The 14,910-nt window shown below is 41.2% G+C and overlaps 2 protein-coding genes across 4 annotated transcripts; one reads left to right on the forward strand and one right to left on the reverse strand.

The window, feature by feature from the left end:
- Positions 1–4,220: 4,220 nt before the first annotated feature.
- On the forward strand, positions 4,221–9,951 carry parla (presenilin associated, rhomboid-like a). Of its 2 annotated transcripts, XM_084911605.1 has the most exons (10): positions 4,222–4,364; positions 4,933–5,116; positions 5,226–5,330; positions 5,445–5,577; positions 6,840–6,935; positions 7,020–7,169; positions 7,478–7,548; positions 7,629–7,730; positions 8,353–8,450; positions 8,911–9,951. In XM_084911605.1, exons 1-10 carry the CDS (start codon positions 4,285–4,287, stop codon positions 9,053–9,055), a joined length of 1,164 nt encoding a protein of 387 aa, XP_084767731.1. In that variant the 5' UTR covers positions 4,222–4,284; the 3' UTR covers positions 9,056–9,951. The 2 variants fall into 2 exon arrangements, with proteins under 2 accessions (XP_084767732.1, XP_084767731.1); XM_084911606.1 differs by lacking the exon at positions 8,911–9,951 and having other exon boundaries at positions 4,221–4,364; positions 8,245–8,447.
- Positions 9,952–10,445: 494 nt separating this feature from the next.
- extl2 (exostosin-like glycosyltransferase 2) lies at positions 10,446–14,827 on the reverse strand. Of its 2 annotated transcripts, XR_014797536.1 has the most exons (6): positions 14,720–14,827; positions 13,903–14,348; positions 13,736–13,806; positions 13,537–13,652; positions 10,952–11,411; positions 10,446–10,787 (listed from the first exon to the last, which is right to left on the reverse strand). XR_014797536.1 is itself a non-coding variant. In XM_084911608.1 (5 exons), exons 1-5 carry the CDS (start codon positions 14,743–14,745, stop codon positions 11,009–11,011), a joined length of 1,062 nt encoding a protein of 353 aa, XP_084767734.1. In that variant the 5' UTR covers positions 14,746–14,827; the 3' UTR covers positions 10,446–11,008. The 2 variants fall into 2 exon arrangements, 1 of the variants encoding a protein (XP_084767734.1); XM_084911608.1 differs by having other exon boundaries at positions 10,446–11,411.
- Between the last annotated feature and the right edge of the window lie 83 nt (positions 14,828–14,910).

Below are 14,910 nucleotides of genomic sequence, written 5' to 3' on the forward strand. Positions count from 1 at the left end.
AAGGCACAGTCTGTGAGTAAGAGTACGCTGCTTTCACCTTTATTCAAGTGCCGCTCTTGTTCTGTGATGAGTGTTTTTTTCTATCCCTTGTGAAATAAAAAAGAAACACACACACAAACAGATTTGTTGTATTCCTATTAATCAGTAGGAGTACTGAAAGGTTGATGTTGTTGTGTTTTGTTGCTGTCCTCTGTTATTTTGTGCAAAACCAACATTAGCACTGAAATCCCGAGTCTTCAATTCACACAGCATGATTCTGTCTATCAACCGAAGGAGAAGAATACCACAATCCTGCACTGAGTCTCAAAATGTATGCAGTAAAAAAAAAACAGAAAACAACTAGTGTGGTATCATCTAACTGGTCCATTGATCAGTGTCATGGAAAGGGCCCTGTCAGCACACTGATGGGACGCTATGACAACAGCTAGAGTTTCCTATGATGGTATAAAAAGAATGAGCTGCTGGTATAAGATGTTTCTAGCCTTTGAGCTGTAATAGAAACCTGAAGGCCAAATGACGTTCCGCGTCATGCCTCCGCCTGTAGCTCCAAATCACAGTGCAAAGCCGGTAGGTTGAATGTCAGATTGGCTTTAATATTTTCTCCATGTGGTCACAGTTGCAGTGGCACGAGAGGCCGTCATACGTGAATGAAAAGTTGCTCTGATTTCAGACGTTATGCTTCCTGTCACATGTGCCGGGGACTGGCTGCCCTGCTGCCGACACAGGCGAATCCTGGCGGGCGTCAGTTCACAGCAAATCAATGAGAGGACCTGAAAGAGAACACCTCTGCTGGGGGGGAAATGGACTGCATTGATCAGAAAGACACCTAAAGTCTTCTACAGATTCAGAGAGAGCGTTGTATGTGTGTTCATCTCTTTAATGAAAAACCAAATGAGCAACAGCTTTAAGTTTACTCTTTGACGCCTGAAATATTCATGCTTTTCACCCTCCTTTTTTGTCTACTCTCTTACCTCTCCCATCCGGTCTCCCTGCCTGTCTCCTATCCTTTCCTTCCTCTCCTTTCTTCATCTCTCCTCCCCTAACTCCTCTCTTGTGTAGCTCTGTGTCCTCCCCTGCCCCAGACCTGCACCCATAGGATATCATCTAACTTGGCAGTGTGTCCTTGCCCCATACAGTGGCAAAGGCATGCTGCTGTCCCTGCCTTTGTACACAATATCTTTGTCCTGAAACACCTACACACCCTGTTCCCTCTGTATGACTATATAATTTTCTCACAGAAGTCAGATTGTATTATAATGTACCCAGGAGATGCATTGTCTGCTTCACTTAAGATGAATCGCTTGTGTGCCCCATCAGTCCTACCTTTTAACTCTTTTTCTGGCTTTCTCTGTGCAGTATTGTGTAGAGCTAAAACAGCCCAGCAAGTGCAGATATTGCATCGGAGGAGAGCTCTCCTCTGCAGACACTGCAGTGCAGCCTTCCCGCTGCAAAATTCTCCCTTCTTCACCTATTTCTGGAGTCAGTGGCTGGCCTGGGAGAAGTTTGTGGAACTTGTCCAGATGCCAATAGCATTACCTAATGTCATCAATATTGCTCAGTTACTGTCCACGTTTTACAGTGTTTCTTGTTTTCATGAAGGCAAACTTTTGTGTATTTATAATTTAATTGGAAGAAATTGGATTTTTTTGGAAAGGAAGAGGTATGGAAGTCTTTCATTCAATGTTTTGCTCATGTGAAAGCCTAACATGTTAATAGCTGTAGCAATCATTAGGGAAATTCTTTAAGCAGGCTCTAAATCTTAAATAAAAAGACAAATTCATAGAGTCATTGTCCCCCATTCTCTTAATTAGTTCAATACAGGATAGGATTTTGAAAGACTGTTAGGTCCATAATGTTTTGGACAATGACACAGCTTTTTTAATTTTACCTGTCACCACAGTGCATTTTAATTCAGACAATCAAGCTGTGGTTAAGGTGCAGACTTTCAGCTTTAATTTAAGGGGTTTAACAGAAGTAATGTATTAATTATTGGGAAAATACATCCACTTTTATACACAGTCCAGTGTTTTCAGGGGCTCAAAAGCAACTGGATAAAGTAAGGTCATTTTAAATATAAGGATACATTTTAGTACTCGGATAAAAATCCTTTGCTGTCAGTGACTGCCTGAAGTCTAGAACCCATGGGCGTCAGCAAAGACTGCTTCCTCCCTCGAGATGTTCAGTTGCTGCTTGTTTGTGAGTCTTTTTGTCTTTAGTTTTGTCTGCAGTAACTCAAAAACACACTCTGTTGGGCACTAACTTGGCCATTGAACAATATCCATCCCATATCTTTGCCTCGAGAAACTCTTGGGTTGCTTTTGCAGTATGCTTTGGGTCATTATCTATTTGCAATGTGAAGCATCATCCAATGCAGCATTTGTCTGAATCTGAACCTGTACACATCCACAGAATTCATCCTCCTGCTTCTATCAGCAGTCACAGGAACACTGAACACCAGCAGCAATTACATTGCCTCCACGGCGGTTGAGAAATAATGTCTCTCTCCTTCGCTATACTTTTCTCTTTCCATCATTCTGATCCAACTTCATCTTGGCTTCTTTTGTTAAAGATGAAATGCACAATGGCTCTTCAGCATGTCATTGGTGGCTTATTATTTTCAACCTAAAGTTGCGAGGTCAATGTGTAGTAACTGCTCCAATACAGGTCTCTTCATCTTGTTCATCAATACTGTTGAAAGCATTTAGTTGATCCAAAATGCTGCCACGAGAGTACTGACAGGGACAAGAAAGAGAGAGCATATTTCTCCTATACCGGCTTCTCTTCATTGGCTCCCTGTTAAATCCATAATCTAATTTAAAACCCTTCCCATCACATAAAAGGCTTCGTATAATCAGGCCCCATCTTATTTTACTGACCTTATAGTGCTGTATCACCACAGCAGAGCACTTTGCTCTCAGACTGCAGGCTTACTTGTGGTTCCTAGAGTATTAACAGTAGAATGGGAGGCAGAGCCTTCAGCTTCCAGGCCCCTCGCTCTCAACTCTTTTCACTCTCCATGTGTTTATACACCTCTCCGCATTTAATTATGAGTTATTATTAATCTCTGGCTGTCTTCCACAGCGTGTCTTCCTCTCTTCACCCCCAAGTGGTTGCATCACGAGGCTGCCCCTTCCTGAGCCTGGTTCTGCCAGAGGTTTCTTCCTGTTAAAAGGGAGTTTTTCCTTCCCACCTTTGCCAAAGCGTTTGCTCACAGGGCGTTGTCTGATTGTGAGTGTTTCCCTGTATTATTGTAGGGTTTTTACCTCACAATATAAAGCGCCTTGAGGTAACGGTTGTTGTGATTTGATACTTTATAAATAAAATCGAATTGAATACTGCTGAGTGAGTGCATACATCGGTGTAACTTTGTGCTGAACATTGAGGGAGTCAAGATCTCTGTCTAAATAAATAAATAAATCTGGGTAAATTCCCAAATGATTAAACATGCAACTATTTTGCTGGTAATAACTGAAATGAATAAAGAAAAAAAACCCAGCCTATTTATGCAAGATAATTCACAATTTTATTGGGGGGTTATATTGGTTGGGTCTGATTTTTTTTTTTTTTTTTTGGGGGGGGGGGTCATAACCCCCCTGGAAATTGGTGGCTTTTCTGCAGTTCCCTCATTTTCATGTCACCTACAGATCCTTGCTGTATGTGTCAGACACTGGAGTCAGCTGTAAAGATAGTACAGTGAATATTATTGCCCTGAAATGTAGTTAAAATCACACTGGAGTAAAAAACCGTTTTACTGTTAAATTGTTAAATTTGCGGATATTGTAGCACATCCCATCACAAACAAACAAACAAAAACTGAATAGTTGCTACACGTGTAACAATTTAACCACTGTTGAAAGCGCTTTTGTTCTGACAAATCTGTGCGTCAATGCGCCACTAGAGGGAGCTGATTATACCAAACAAAAGAGACGCTAACAGAGGCCTGTGGAGTATTTACTGTTGCACAGCTGAACGGTTATGGCAAAATAACCTTCTATTGTATTTATAAGCATGCAAGGATTTTGACCCTTTGGTGTTGTGCAGCTCTGTGTCCACCCAATAAAATCAAACTGACAATACTAACGCCACAACTAAATATAAGATAACAAATTTAAGTTAAATATATACTGTGAACCGAATGTATATAGTCAGACAGCGCAAGAGCTGCCTGTAGATGCAGAATTATACAACCAAGTTATAAATACTGGCTTTTACATGAGTCCGTGAACGCAGCATCAGCTACAGTGTGGTGGTGGGACGGGCTTGAAGCGGAAGGTCAACACAATCATGGCGTGGAGAGGATACGCGATAAAATGGGCCAAAACAGAGTTCGTGAGATCCCAGAACACCACTCCACGAAGCTCCAGGTGAGCAAACACAAGGTCGCTGTGGTCGCAGCGTCTGTCTGCACAGGCGTAACACTGACAGGATGTGTGTGTTTACTTCTCCACCAGCCGCAGCCCGTGCTTACCTAACTGTTCCGACTGTCATTGCAGGGAGATCCACAAAGCTGAAGACAGCTTCATGTTTCATCCGTAACCTGCGATATCGAAGCGTAAACGAGTTACTGTAGTCTTTCTGTTTTTCAGTAAACGAACTGAGTGCCTCAAACAGCATGTCGTGCTTTTATTATTGATACTGATACTAACAATAAGTAGTTATGGAGCCACTGTGAGGCATGCTGCCCGTGTAGGTTTATACATTGTGGGTGCTTGAATTGTTCTCAGTATTATTAGCTTTTATTACGGATGCATTAATTTTTTTGTAACTCTACAACCAGCAGTAGCTGTAATTTTACAACAACAACAAAAAAGGAAAATTAGTTTTCAAAGCAGGACTTTTATGTTCTTCCCCTAAACTGAACATTGATTTTATACTTTTTTGTGTATATTTCAACAACTGCCTGCTTTAAAAGCTGCCTCTTTCTCCTGGCAGTCTTAACCCCTACAACCAGCAGAGGTGTGGATTTCGTCGGGAGGCCAAAAGGCCAGACATAAAGAAAAAAAATGCCACGCAGGAAACAAACACCTCAGCCACCGAGGCTGGCACCCCGGTGCCCCAGCCTCCTCCTAGAGTCCCCAGGCCTACACTTTTCACACCGCTGATGTTCACAGTAGGGGTAGGTCCTCCCCAGTTTTCTACTGCTGTGTAGTGATGAAATGGATGCATGGTACACTGTTGTTTGTGGACAGTAAAGTGCTTCTGGCTGTTTTCTGACTCCATTTCAGTTTACAGGGTGCTCCTTTGGTGCGGCGGCCATTCTCCAATATGAGAGTCTAAAGTCAAGACTTCAGACTGCAAAAGATGAAGAGAAGTCAGAAAAAGGCATGCAGGTGAGCACTTTGATGATCCACATTATTGCACATCTCCTTTGCTTGCAGATTGCATTACTGGTTTGATTTACAAGCTGCTCACAGAGACTCTGTGAACCTTCCACATGTTCCCAGGGCACCCAGGACATGGCATACTGGCACGACTGGTGGAACCAGCTGTCCAGCTTCCAGCGACAGCTCATTCTCCTGGTGTCCATGGTGGATGACTTCTGGAACAGCCTCACAGAGGGACAGAAGACTGTGACTGGTATTATTTTACACAGTCAACATCTTTGCAGTGTGTGTGCGGGGGTGGGTTTTGATTATCGATTTTCCGATTTAAAATCGATTCTAGCTTGAATAGCGTGATATCGATTCATTAAAATCCTGAATCGATTTTTAAATATAAATGTATTTTGCCCGAAACGCCAGAATCTCAGGATAAATCTCACAAAATTTTGACAACCACCAAACAGCTAAAACAGCAAATGAGAGCAGGTACACGGATTCTGCACAAAGACGTAAACAGAGCACGGACCCGACGCTTTCTCGCCCGACGGGACGTACACGGACATGCCGTCGGGGCTGAGAGCCGACAGCTCACTCATTTTGATGTGTCTGGTCCGCGCTCTGTGTTGAAATCTTTTATTGCGCTAGATTCTGAAGCTGCAGGTTTTGTGTCTCACCAACCAAAGTTGATTGAACCAGTCGCGAAAAGAAGATCCAAACTACGCTTCACATAAACATCATCATGAATTCCCTCTTACTTGCTGTTTTGCCTCCACCACAATAAAATCACACTTGCACAGCTCTCTCTCTCTCTGTGTACTTCAAGAACAGTTTCCCATTCACTTGCTTATTACCTACCAGTCTGCCATTGTATACAGTGCTGTCAGCCGCTGTGTTGTTTTTTTCTTTTCTACTTAAATGACTTCCGACAAGAAAGCCGCATTTTTGCTGTTCAATACTGAAGAAATTTAAACTTTTTAAATTATGCAAAATTGCAAAATGCTTAACTGTATCTCTAATAGAAACCTCTGTAACTTTGCTCTGCTTCACTTCAGCAGCATCAGGTAATGTTCATGTTGATTCATGGTTTTCTTCAGTTTTTGTTCTACTGCAGAATATTTTTAAGGTTATCTGCTATAAAAAGTCAGGCCAGGAAAATCGCCTTCATGTTTTTCTGTGTTTTATCCTCTGTTACTTTGACACAAAGGCATCTGCTGTGATGCTCACACCTTTGATAAAGTCTCACAAGTGTAAGGTTTCTTTTTATAGATATAAAATATGGATATGTACTGATTAGTGATCAGAATTATAATAAATCTGACTGTCTGAGGAAAAATTTCCCCGATTCAAATCGAATCGTGGATCGAATCGATTCGGGACCTTGTGCTTGTGAATCGGAATCGAATCGATTCTAGAAATCAGTGACGATACGTAAACCCTATGTGTCTGGGTTTTTTTGTTTTTTATTTATCACTTTGCATTTCTTCATAGTTGGCACCTTTATTTATAAATTTTTTCTAGGTATTATCGCACTAAATGCCGCGGTCCTCTGCTGTTGGCGGATCCCTTCAATGCAGAGAAGTATGCTTAAGTACTTCACGTCCAACCCAGCCTCCAGTGAGTTCACCTGTGCTACACGATCATGTCCTCTTTGTGTTTGCAGTGTGTGCATTTTTTTTCCCTCTCCTCTTCCTCTTCCAGAAACACGCTGCCTTCCCATGGCCCTGTCCTCCTTCAGTCACTACTCCATCATCCACATGGTGGCCAACATGTATGTCCTATGGATATTCTCCTCAGGGATCGTCTCTCTTTTGGGGAAAGAGCAATTTCTTGCAGTTTACCTGTCTGCTGGTGAGTCAAATAAAGCACACAACTAGAGTCTGATAACATTTATTAAATCTAAACACAATACTTGAATATTTTTAACATTAGTGTTTAATCCAGGGTGGATAGTTTAATGATCTCTTTGCTTCATGTTTGACTGAAACTCGCTGTTATTCCATCCATCATTTATTACAGCACAAAAACCTTATTTTAATTTTGGGACACTCAAACTTTAGGGCCTTTCAGTATTATGCATGGCTGATTATTGAGAATATAGGTAACAGGAAGTAAGAAAGATTATCAAATGTTTGATTTTCAGCTGTATGTGTTTTCAGGTGTGGTTTCCACTATGGTCAGTTACACATGTAAAGCAGCCACCGGGCGTCTCTATCCATCATTAGGGGCGGTAAGATATTTGCTAAAATCCATTTTAAAGCTCAACTCAAATGATGGACGGCTGTGATAGTAACTGTTTTTGATCTACAGTCCGGCGCCGTCATGGCAGTGCTCGCTGCTATCTGCTCTAAGATGCCAGAGGCCAAGCTTGGCATAATCTTCCTTCCCATGGTCACTTTCACAGCAGGAACAGTAAGTGCTGCACACTTCATATTTCCTACATACACTCACTGGACACTTTATTAAGTACACCTTACAAGTGCTTGATTGGAATCCATATTGCCTTCAGAAATGCCTCAGTTTTTCATGGCACTGATTCAACAAGGTGACTACAGTCAGCTCATTGTCATGTTCAAGAAACTAGTTCGAGATGATATGACCTTTGTGACATGGTGTGTTATCCCGCTGGAAGCAGTCATCAGAAGACCTGCACACTGTAGTCATAAACATATGAACATGGTCAGCAGCAATACTCAGGCAGGCTGTTGTGTCTAAATGGTATTGTTTTTCCAATCTTTGATTGTCCCATGGGAATTGTAGCCTCAGTTCTTAGTTGACAAGAGTGGCACCCACTGTGGGGTTCTGTTGCTGTGGCCCATCTTCTTTAAGGTTGGACATGTGCATTCAGAGATGCTCTTCTGTCTACCTCGGATATAACGAGTGGTTGCTTGAGTTGCTTTTGTCTTCCTTCCCGTTTTTGCTGCAGGAAGAGATGCGAGTGTGCATGGACCAAATAAAAAGGTACATGTATGAGTGACTGTGGAAGTATGCATGTCAGCACACTGAATGCAGCTTTGCCTTTGTTTATATTTAGGCTCTGAAAGCGCTAGTTGCCATTGATACAGCAGGACTTCTGTTGGGATGGCGGCTGTTTGACCATGCAGCTCACCTTGGCGGAGCCCTCTTTGGAGTGTGAGTCGGGTCTTATTTTTACCTTTTCCTCAAAGTCTGTCCATGTTGACAATATGAAATACAGTTTCAAGGTTTATGAAACTGTCTTACTCCCAAATCTGATTACTTAGTTTTTCTGGAGGGTTTAACTGTTTTCTTAGACTTACCTAAGCAGACAGATTTTGCCCAGTTTTTTTTAATATCCTGCTCTCATAACATGGCCCAAGTGTGAAAATTGTGGTTATGTGACAGCTGCAGATGTAGTCACAAATACAGCTTAAAGCCCGTGGAACATATCTGATATTGTTAAAATGTTGTTTTGAAGGCTTTGTGCTTTTGAACTCAGTCATGAAAAAAGAATCCACTGATTCTGCACTGCTTTGATCAGTCTAAATCCTTTCATATGTCTTAATGTGGCCTAATGGGAGCATCTTGTTCTGCTGTCTCCACATTTTACCGTGCCATGCATCTCTTCATACAGGTGGTATGTGGCATATGGTCATAAACTCATCTGGAGGAAGAGGGAGCCCCTTGTGAAGTTGTGGCATGACATTCGTTCACCAGGCAGCCGAGGTTCCAGGCCTGGACGTGGACCCAGGGGTGGTGGTGGTGGACCAACATCATAAGTCCCTGAAATTCTTTGTGAAAGAACTGGAACCCATCCAAAAGAATATGCAAGGACACTTTTATCCAGTGACATGGAGTGGACTGTTATTAATAAATAAATCTAGTTTTCACATCCAAAGTTAGTAAAGAGCATTTGCTGATTTAATGCCTTGCAAACTTGAAATTTAAAAGCAGGTGAAACTTCATATCTAGCGTTGCAGTCAAGATGTTTACTTTGTAGACTTTAAGCACCTGTTATGCTACCGGTAATCTGTAACTCTGCTACCTCATTTAGCCATTTTCCACCAATGCTTTGCCAAATCTCAAACTGGTTCTACACATTTACACCAACTAAGAATGGTGGCACCACAAAAATCAGTCTCCCAACACTTGGATTCAGTGATTTCAGAAGCAATGGGAAGATTACTGCAAGTAATTTACCACTAATTTCCAAATGTAGCATTCAGATTCGGCCCTGTGTGACACTAACTGATATAGTATGCACAATTTCAGTTCTGACACTTGCCAAAAATATGGCCATCGACCAGCACCAGACTAGGCACATTACTGGTGGAAAACACGTGTTAGTAATCCAAAGCTAAAAACCTTAATGGCCATGTTTTTGTGTTCATGTTGTTCTGGAAAACTGCATTAGCCACTAGACAAAAGAACAAAAATTCCACATTAGAAAACAGAGAATTTTATTGTCTGATCCTTTTCCTCTGTTAACACTCTCATTCAAACTATTATCTTTACATTGAGAGAAAATAGAACAAATAAGCATATCCAATGATTTTAGATAAATGGGCACTCCCACGTATACCTACTAATGTAAATAATTCATTTGGTAACAAATCTTTGTCAGTGCCCTCTATTACAGTAAAAAGTGGCCAAGTCACTTTTTTTTTTTTTTTTTTTTAAAAAACCCTACAGTTTGACTATTTTGGTTAGAAATATTTTCCTCACAGCAGGGTAATATGTTTAAAATGAGAGCTGTGACAAAACTATTCATGACAATGTACGTTTTATTGGAAGCATTTGATTTATAGTTGGCACATATGAGAAATTGGAACAAAGAATCCACGACTCATGGTGCCAAAACACACTCAGTTAATTCTTCAGATGCCGACATCTCCAGATTACTACCTGAACTCATACAGTGGGGGAAGTATTTCACCCCCTGCTGAATTTGATGGGGGGTTTTTTTCTGGTTGATATTCTGTCTTTCTCCATTAAAATACCACTGCCATAGAAAATTAGAAACGGTTCGTTTCTTTGTGAGTGAGCAAATTTACAAATTCAACAGGGAATAAATTATTTTCACCATTATAATAATGATTTCATGCCCTGAGAAAACATTTTATTTATCAAATCACATTCCTGTCCTGGACATAAAGAGTCACTGTTAAATGCTTTTCACAATTCCTTTTTATTCAGATACATTGGAAAGTTTTTTGGGTTAAATACAACTACAGCATACCTACATCTTAAGACAGTCTAAATCTGTTACTAATAAAGCAAGTTAAGTTGTCAAAATAGATCAAAGACTGACACTTTTTTGGCTTCAAGGTAACTTTAAGGCAGTTCCTGGTAAACAATACAGATTAGCTTATCAAATATGGATGTCTCATCAGACAAGGGCATGTGCAGCAAATTCTTCTAACAATCCTCGCTGTCCAAAAATCAGGCGTCCATCACTGTCGGGTTGTGAATGAGAAAACTGCTCAGAATCCTAAAACTCAAAAGAGTAGGCTAAAAATCAAAGAGGGATAATGGGATTAAAGTTTTCATTTTTTAGTTTCCAGGCACAGGTGTCTCACGCACGCATGCACGCACGCACACACACACAAAAAGACTGTTAGATAATTCAAACTTATCCTCCACCCTGTCACATGATGTTAATCAAACAGACTTACCAGAACGCTATATCTTGGCTACTTTTTATCCAGAGCAATCAGTAATACAGCACTTCCTCAGCCCCTGCTTTTGTGGTTTGCATAACTGGGGAAGCCAAACTGGGAGACCATCAGGTTGGAGAAGGAAAGAGGCATAAAGCCATAGATCTGTGTCAACCTGTTCAGGCAGTAGGACCTCTGGAGAAGGTGTTCGGGACGATGCCACATCCCCTGGTATCCACTGCTGGCCTCCTTTTCTAGGTTGCGGAGGTCCACGGGTTTGATAAAGACCCCAGAGGCTCTGTTCATTTTGCCCAACTTTGATTGTTTTCTTAAATACAGAGCTACGGCAAAGTTCATGGCAATATCGTCACAGTTCTGCGTTTCATCCACTAAAGCATGCACTGCTTGAGGCTGGTCCTGAAAGAGCTGCAAATAGCGGCGGTGGAAGAAGGCAGCACCAATTAACACCAAGGAGTATCTGCAGGGAATGCAGGGAGATGGAAGCTTAAAAAAAACAAAGTACACCTAGCCAGAGGCCAGTACTATGAAGCAGGATTAGTGGCGCAGCAATGCAAATTCAGGGTTAACTCTGCATTTTCAGCAATACGATGATGATTCGCTGCTGTGGAAATTTATACTTACATAATGCAGGTTGAAAGAAAAACAGCTGCTGTTTAGTTGTGTCTAAGAATCTATATTTATTACTCATCATGGAAAGAAGACTTTAGAGACTCATGAAAAACATTAGACCCTCTTACTATCTGCTCATAGTGGCTCGGGGGATTTTACAGCAATGTTAACACCATTTTCCAGAAAGCAAGTGGAGGGAATTTACCTAAATTTCAGGAGTGGTACCACACCTCCATACACATCCCTTCCAGTTCTCCATCAATATATGACCCTCCCGAGCACTGCAAGCTGTTCATTCTCATCTTTGTGCCCCACCCTCCCTTCCCTTTTTTTTACAATTCATTCACTTCTCATTAGTACATGAGGATCTTCCCAGCCTGGGAGCCATCGCCAATCCCCCCTGAGCCCTTCCCCAAACTGCAGCCTCAATTCATCCTCAAGCCATCTGCCATTATTTACTAGGAATGCTGTCAAACCTAAAATAAGAATGTGGTCCCAGCTAGTGAATTGGGCAGTAGGAAGTGACGTTTTATCTCTTGATCTCAAATATAACCTGTTCCACAACTGGTTAGGTCTGCAGCACAAATTCTCAAGGTAAACTACCCCCTAAGAAATGAACCCTCTTCATAAACCAGGCTTTATGCCAAAGTTACCTGAATAAGCCTTGAATTTTCTCATGTTCAATTTAAAGTCAACAAATACAAACTCACCATCTACTGACGTTTCTCTGGAAAATGGTGCACACATTCCTGGAAAACATGTCGGACATGTCCACGGACAGCTAGCGTCTAAAGGAGCAACTTTATTTCTATTTCTAAAATGATTGTATTGTCTTCCACGCCTTTATAATGTGAATATACACTAGATATCAAATTTGCAGGCATGCTATGCCTGTCTTTAATTTATATTTGTATATATTTTCTTAACTTGCACTCAAGCCATTAAACACCACCAGCACAGTTTCAGCTGAAAAGAAAGTTAAAATTGTTTTCTGCACATTTAAACATTGATATAACAGATTATCCTGTGTCTTAAGGATAGCACTGCAGTACTGAGAAGTCTGTTAACTCACACAGATGGCATTTTTGCCAGATTTTCTTCCTGGCTTCAGCTTACGCTTTATAAATATAATAGTGCTTTTCCATTCATAAAGCCTATTTAAACCGTATACTTGTAATCTCACGCTACTGTTTTGGCAACACGTGTTGCTCTGACCTGTACTGTACACAGCTTAACATTGCCTGGTCTGACACAGTTTTAACTTCCTTTCTAAAATCAGGCCGCTCAGATTGGTTAGATCTGCCCACGTCTGTGATTGGTCAGAAGTTGCCTCTTTCATGTGTTCATGTGAGCATGAACACATGACAGACTGGTAAACCTACAGTGGACCTATTAAGTTTATAACCACTTTCTTGTGACAGCTTAAAACTGATTTAGACTTCTGCTGTGGATTTTTGATGTAACCCATATGAGTGGCTGACGTTACTGCCAGCAGTCATGCTTGTCCTTGGCGCATCATTCGTTAATTACCTTGTGGTCATGTCCCAGTGTTTTATATGCTGTGCCAACAACAATACAAACAAAATTCTGGGACTTTTCTTTCCCACATGGTTCCCCACTATTTGTTGTGGCCGGTTTTTGTTCCAGAGGCAAACATATGTCCCGTCTTTGCACATTACCTCACATCCATTCCAAAAGCTTTGGCAATCTCCCTGCACGAATTTTCTGACATCTGTGAATCCTTATAGAAATGCTATGATCATTATTCTTTATACTAAGACATGATTGTTATTCTCTCACTGATATGTTTAAAATTAAACACAGAAGTATACTGATGTACACTGATGTAAAAATAAGTGAAGCCACATAAGCAACAAACATTCTGGGTATGTCGAGCATGCTTCGTAGTACAGGCCCAAATAACATGCAGGGTATGTGGACAAAAAAAACAAAAACAAAACCAAACAACCTACACGTCACCTCCTGCTGTTTCTGGATCCTGCAGCTCAAAGCTGCCATAGCTGTACACTCCTGCTGCCGTTGAGACATGTTTCCTCGGTACAAACCCAACAATCTGGTCTGGAAATTGCTGTGGAACCCAACAGTAAAACAACTTAGGGTTTGCCGGCTAAAATCTGCAGTTAAATTTTTCAAGTTTATGATACTCATTACCTTCCAGACAGAAAAAGCAAAACTGATGTCAGGTACACTGATGAGAGTGTCATCATCCAGCATCAGAACAGCTACAGGAGCAGAACAAAAATACTACTGTTCACTGACTAAAATGTATTTAAATATAACAAATAATACATACGGTGCAAGCTGACAGATGTACTGACCATCAGTATCAATTTCAGGGAATGGTTGTAGTCTGTTGCGTATTTGGTTGCTGGTCTGCTCCTTGAAGACTACCTGGATCGGATGAGGCCCCAAGGAGCTCCACAGCTTTGCAGGTGTCTGCTCTCCAATGTTGTTCCATACTATGATAATTCTCTGAAGATGAGGTACTCCCTGGTAATGGTTTAGGAGTTTTAGCAAAACGTCTGTGCGGTTGTAAGTCTGGATGATGATGGTAAACTTCTTCTCCTCCGAGCTGTCAGCGTGGTGAACCTGTGCGGGATTCTGCTTTTGCGGGGTTGCCCTTCGTAGCACCTCCAAGACAGCAACACCTCTTTGGTCCTCAGCAGGTGGCAGCAGAGCTGTCAAGACTACACCAACCAGGAGGATCAGCAGAATTGCCCAAAACAAATAGGTTCGTCGGAGCCCAAAGCAACAACGGGGCAGCCTGCACACAGATTTGCAGTATTTATTAATATTTCCATCTCAGCTCCAGTTTAAAAGAGAAAAAAATCAATATATGCAGTTTCTATGACTGATTTGTTGTATTCTAAGCAGAAATTAGTTAATCTATGGCCTGTGATAAATGTTAGGATTATATGGCATCCATAACTAAACATGCAAATCAATTAAGCCATCTTGGGTATCCGAAATGACAGCTTAGCTTGTGCAAGTAGTTGCACTGATTTTAGCTAACTTTAACGTGATTTTAGCCCAGCGTTTGTTTTGAACACAACGGTTTAGTCGGCTCTCTCGTAACATATCTAGCCTGTTACATTTTGACATATTCTATTTTTCTTTTTAGAAAGGAGAACTCACCTCATTTTTGTTGGCACTACAAACATTCAACCCCTTTCTTTCAAACGGTCGCCATGTTGGCTGACTTTGTCCAAAGAGTGTACAAGTTAAGAGCGGTTCCAATTTAACACCCGCCGTAACTTATGGTACTCAACAGCCACGCAGCTATTTTATTATAGAGTAAATTTCTTGTTAAATGAATATTTTTTTCT

Source organism: Perissodus microlepis, chromosome 18 (assembly GCF_051167445.1).
Source record: "Perissodus microlepis isolate ML-2025 ecotype Zambia chromosome 18, ASM5116744v1, whole genome shotgun sequence".
Taxonomy (NCBI): Eukaryota; Metazoa; Chordata; class Actinopteri; order Cichliformes; family Cichlidae; genus Perissodus; species Perissodus microlepis.